The sequence below is a fragment of the Atta colombica genome, unplaced genomic scaffold (assembly GCF_001594045.1).
Source record: "Atta colombica isolate Treedump-2 unplaced genomic scaffold, Acol1.0 scaffold5, whole genome shotgun sequence".
NCBI classification, from domain to species: Eukaryota; Metazoa; Arthropoda; class Insecta; order Hymenoptera; family Formicidae; genus Atta; species Atta colombica.
In genome coordinates this window covers 248450-254565 of record NW_017259539.1, presented here as the reverse complement: position 1 = coordinate 254565, position 6116 = coordinate 248450, and the positions used below count along the sequence as shown (strand labels likewise).

General features: G+C 28.8%; 1 protein-coding gene across 1 annotated transcript in view; it reads right to left on the bottom strand.

The window, feature by feature from the left end:
• The window catches only part of LOC108691692 (calcium/calmodulin-dependent 3',5'-cyclic nucleotide phosphodiesterase 1A-like), a 204836-nt gene that overhangs the window by 26055 nt on the left and 172665 nt on the right, over positions 1 to 6116 (bottom strand). The window contains exons 6-10 of the mRNA XM_018199560.1: positions 3411 to 3660; positions 2854 to 3111; positions 1125 to 1294; positions 573 to 818; positions 66 to 292 (exon numbers count right to left, since the gene is read on the bottom strand). Coding sequence (XP_018055049.1) covers positions 66 to 292; positions 573 to 818; positions 1125 to 1294; positions 2854 to 3111; positions 3411 to 3660 — 1151 coding nt within the window. The remainder of the gene's footprint in view (positions 1 to 65; positions 293 to 572; positions 819 to 1124; positions 1295 to 2853; positions 3112 to 3410; positions 3661 to 6116) is intronic.

The following is a 6116-nucleotide window of genomic DNA, read 5'->3' as shown; positions in this document are numbered from 1 at the left end:
GTGTGTGTGTGTGTGTGTGTGTGTGTGTGTGTGTGTGTGTGTGTGTATAGCTAAAGAAATGTTACCATTGTTAGGTTCATCCGTAGTGTCCTTGACATTGAGTGGCGCAAGAACGGTTTCCAGCATGTCACTGCATACTTGCATACTAGGCTCGACAATAAATTCTATGAATCCTATTTGAGATTCAGCTACCAACGTATTATTGCGATCGCATAGAGGAGAAAATGGCAATCCAAGCTTTCTCTCTTTATCACCTTGTCTGAAAAACTCTTCAAGAAGTTGCATTGTCCATCTGTATGAATTAAAAATTACAAATATTATTATTTTAACACATCGCTTTATTTCTGTTTTTATTAGAATATAAATTAATAAAGAAGAAATCTTTATTACAATTTATCAGTTTACTAGGAAGAAATCTTTTTTCCAATTTTTTTTTTATCTTTTTAGTTTTAAAAATATATATAAAAATTTTGTAAAAATTATTTCATCGTCGTTAATTTCTGACAGATCATATTTTATCAAAATTAAAAGAGAAAAAATATTAACATTCTCTCTGAGCAATAAAGCTTCACCTATTATGAAGATCCCATCTTTTGGCAGGATGCGAAATATCGCAACAATGGAGGACCAAGCTAACAGCTTTGCTCTTATCTACGCTTGGTTCTGTCAAACTTAGTAAATTTTTCATATTTTTTAGCTGTTGAAAATGAAAACTCATGTCGGTGGCAAGAACCATGTCAATCACGAGCGATCGAAATTCTCGAAATTCCTCTCTTGATAAGTTCTGTAGTATGTTACAATCATCTTCTCTAAGTATCCTAAAACATAAAATTTTATGAGATATTAATGTAATCTTACTACAATATAAATAAATGATAATATTATTTTGTTCTATAAAACTATTTAAATAAAGATTTTGATAAATTTAGATTTTGAAAAAAGAAAGAAAAACGAAAAGAAAAAATTAATTGTTGATCGATATTACAAAATATTTAAAGATATTTAAAATTTTATTTTAACATTTGTTTAAACTAAATTTTTTAAAATAAGATTACTTAAAATCCGGTTAAACTGCGAACTGTTCGAGACTGCAATAACTATCGCAAAATAGAATTTACATATACCGAAAGCTGGCCGAAATGTGATGATTTTCTAACACAGCACGGTCGTTATATAGGAGCGCTGTATCACTACCGGACATTACGTGGAAATTGTTTGTGGTCCCAGTATGCTCGTAATCATGAATAATCGCTGCCACAAGGGTAGCGAAAATCTCGAGATCGGTCAACCAATTCTGCAACGAATAATATCAACCTGAAGCTATCTCGCATACAATGCACATCAAACATAAAATCATCAAAGGCAAAATGGCAGACTCAAACTGAATAGAAGAAGACCTTCCTTTTTATCAAATTCATCAACAATTCGAACCGATAAAATTTTTTTTTTATTATTTGCGACTATTTATACTTATGATTTCTTTCCTTTTTTTCGATATAAAGAAAAATATCTAAAGAAGATTATATTAACTCATTTTTTCAAAAGTATATATTTATACATGCTAATAATCTAGATTATATATTTATTAGGTGATAAACTTAATTCTTGCCGCTCGATACTAGAAGGTGCTAGCTCCAATACTGACGAGTTTCGAGTCGAAACTTTCGATGGTGAAGTCGCAATTCGTTTTGTATATTTTAGATATTGTTAAAAGTAAACCTGTTCTTTTTGGCTGAATTTTTGCATCAGTTCATCTTCCTTTTTTCTATAGGAGGAAAGAAGAGGAAGAAAGATGAACTGTACAAAAGTTCAGCCAAAAAAAAACAGGCCTGTTGATTCAGTCCTCACAGTGTTGCCGTTTTTTGATGATTTTTCACTAATTTAATGATTTTTAAAATCTTTTGGTGATTTAGTAAATTATTTTCTTTATTGATGAATTTTTATATATAAATTATTTTCTTTATTGATGTCTTCTATTCTTCTTATTGATCTTGTTTTCAGTTCCTTATTGAATTTAAATATTGGACCATATTAACATAAAGTATTTACAATCAAGAAATTATCTTAAAGTTGCGTTTTCTGGCTAAACGCAGTCAATTTAGTTATATGATTTATATATAGGTTTCATTTTAAATTTCACAGACTAAAGTGTAATGAGTTGTTTTGTACAATAATTCTATAATTGATTTATTATGGTTATTTTTTTTAATATAGATGATAATAGTACATGGAAACTATTTTTCCGACGTGCTTCTTCACTACTTCGACTTCAAGAAAACCTCAGTTTATTATTCAAGAAACATCGCTTATTTTTCGAAGTATATGCTGATGAAACTCCTTCGGAAAGAACATGTAGAGTTCGGTTTTGGAACGCTTTTGAAACAGTGATTTTGTCGTGAGAAGTAAAGAATGTTCAGATAGTCGAAAAAATTTGAAGATGTCGAATTGTAAAAACTGCTCGAATCCAGTTCAAATGCTTTGTATTAATTCATTTTAGGTATTCATTCATCTTCCCTTCGAAATAAATCAATTTCGAAGACGGCAGGAATTAAATTTACTACTTAATATGTATCCTAATAATAAAAAATAAATGTTATAAATACATATATCCTAATAATAATGAGAACAAAATTCAACAAAACTCACGAAAATAAATTATTAATTTAATATTATATATTTTAATAATATAGTTTATTAATTATTAGCTCATTATGTAATTAAGAAACATCTTTATTGTTCTTTAATTGTTACCATAAGTAAATAAATACAAAATAATGTCATAAAAGTACTATGTACATATTCTGCTCCTTCTCTCTCCCTCTTCTTCTCCCTGTCTCTCAGAAAGGTACTCACCATCAAACCCGTTTGACACAAGATGTAATGCATCGTTTGCGCAACATCAGCAGCGTGGAGGTTGTTGTGATATGGGTTTCGATGCCTGCAATAACCCTCTTCAACTCTTCCGAGGAAGCACTCCAAAATTGCAGGAGGTACTTTAAACTTGTGAATCATACCATATCGATTGAGGAGATCATAACCTAGGTATTTTACTGGCGTCCCCAGAGCGGCCTCGTTCAAAGAAAATACATCGAACGACCAATCATCTAAAGTCTTGATAAAGAAAGCAATTTGAACACTTAAAATTTCAAGAATTCTCGATCTTAATAATAACCTGATCAATCCTTAATTAAACATTTTTTTTTCGTTGATTAATAGTCAATAGTAGACAAATAATTTCTGATTGAAAACGAAGATGTATAAATTAAAGTTTCCAAAGTATAAAAAACGCAAATTATAGCTGGACGTGTGTTCTTAATTTTTCTGATTTTAATTTTTATACTTATATCATAATATATTTATCGTTAAATCACATAAAGATACATATATTTTTTAGCTGTATGATAGATTACCTTAAGTACTTTCACAACTTCCGGCGGAAATTGCATGAGGGCGGTGTTCGTAACTCTCCTATAGATTCGATCGACGAATATGCCTGCCCTGATAGCATGCGCGACCGAGCGGAATTTCGGTTTCTCATCAGCTTTCCGTCTAGTGGTGGCGAGTTGCCTAGTGAAAGTCGATGCCAGCCATTCACGCACTTCCGGTGGTACTGCATCTGGCTGCACTTCTGATAGCTCGTCATCTTCATCCGCTAGTCGTCTATAGGAGAAAATTGTGGGAAGTGATGTTATAGATCAATGGCGAACTAACTTAGTTTATCGTTGATATATTTGACATGAACAAAACGCCTACCTTTGCTATATACGATCGAGAATCAACTCGTTTTGTTTTCAAAAATCATTGATCATTGTACTTGTTTAAAATCCGTATTTGAGTTCGCTTCACATCATTATGAATAAGGAAAGACTGATGTATGTTCTTTCATATTAGCTCATGTTATGACTTAATGTATTGGATTGGAGAAAAAAAAAGTTCTGCGGTATTTTGTTAACTCACAAAATTATATATACAATATTTTCATTAAAAATAATAAAAACCCTTTAAAAAAAGAGTTTTAAAGCTTGAAATCTCTACTTTTGAATGATTACTATATTTTTTTATTTATGAGTTTTGTTTAATTTTTATATATAAAAAACTACAAGCTGAAAAAAAGGGAAATTTTTCTTCTCACTTTGTGGATCTGTCACGTGCCAAAAAAATTCGCAAAAATTTTTGACTACCTAAATATATCATGAAAGTTTGGAGTTTTTTTTACAAAATCGTTTTTAAAAATGATTTTAAATTAAAATTTTCTACGATTTTTTGTTCTTGGGTTATTCGCGAATGCGAGTTAAGTGAAGAAAAAGAGTATTCTGATTTTGATTGCTCATAACTCTATTAAAAATCATCGTACTACAATTAAAAAATCAGATTTTTAAAACTGAATGTTGCTCTATCGAATAATACCATGCTAATTTTTTTAAGTATAAAATTTATAGAAATTTGAGTTAAAAATGTGATATTACTATCCTTAGTAACCATTGCGCAATGGAAAAAAAGACAGTAATATCACATTTTTGACTCAAATGTGCACATATTCTATTTTTTTTTAAATTGCCAATTACATCACTTGATAGAGCAACGTTTCAGCTTTAAAAATCTGTTTTATTAATTACAGTATGATGATTTTTAACGGAATTATGAGCAATCAAAATCACAATGTTCTTTCATTTTATCAGCGTATAACTTGGTGACTAAAACATTTTTTAAAAACAAGCATTTAGGAAAAATATTAATAAAAATATTTTACGTCAGATAGTCGACAATTTTGCAACAAATATATTCTATATATAATCTATATATAATTGAGTTAACAAAATTCTGCAGAATTTTTTCTCCAATCTAATAATTTGCACTATCTAGTTCTTTATTCTTTTTACTTTTTATAAATGTCGTGAATTGATAGATAGCCAAAAATGTAATTTATTTAAAAGACTATCGTGTTATGACTCGTGAATCAATTCTGTGGTAAAATAATTTTTTATTGTTCGCGAATCATAAAAGCAAATTATAATAAATTGCGATATAGATATATATATATATATTGCGATATCCGGAAAATCGATATTCTATTATATTCTACTATTATACATATTACACTCTATAAAAGTAATATATATTTACAACTACAAAAAAAATTTTAAGAGCAAATTTTCTAATACACATATTATTAAAGTGTTTTTTATTTCATATATAATATAAATCATCTTATATCAAATTTTCTAAACGTATCAAAATTCTATTACATTCTATTCTATTATATAATCCTAACTCGCTAAAATTAACGCCTTAATTAAATTAGTATTAAAGTATCAGCAAATATTTTAATTAAGTTATTAACATTTTATCATATATTATACAATTTTATCATTTTACTGAGGAAGTTAAGTGTGCGAGTTATAAGCGAATTGGACAGGAATATTGCATTAAAAAAAGCGAATTGTGATGGGAATGAAGATGTGTAAAAACTAAAATTTAAATAAACACTGTGATCTTTCAAGCATGTTTTATGTCTCCTTGATCTCAAACCTGATTCGATGTACAGATCGCAGCAGTAATTTGATAATAGATTCGAGCAAAACTCTACAACAATTAAGTCAATCATCTTGTCAAATAATTTTGAAAGTGTTCCTCAGTTCCAACATTAATGTGATAACTGCAATAACAGTGTAAACAATAATACTGCAATACGTGAAATGTATTGCGATTTTGTTTAAAGGTACATTTTCGATGTATATATTGATCTTAGGTATGAATTACAAAAATACAAAATACCTTGTAGAAATTATTGCCAGTAATCAGGTGTAGAAATTTGGATTAATTGATGCTACTAAATGAAAATAACAAGTAATTAAAAACAAGAAAAACAATTATATATGTGTAAAATGTATAATTATATACAGAGTTAATCAATTATAATAAATAATATAATTAAAATTTCAGACTAAATATTAAATAACTAATAGATTTCAGTTATATGCAAAAAAGCTTCATGTGTTTGCGCATTATAGGCTACTAAAAGTTGTGTTAGGTGTAAAATTTCAGAGCCAATGTAAACAATACACACACACACACACACACACACACACACACACACACACACACACACACACACA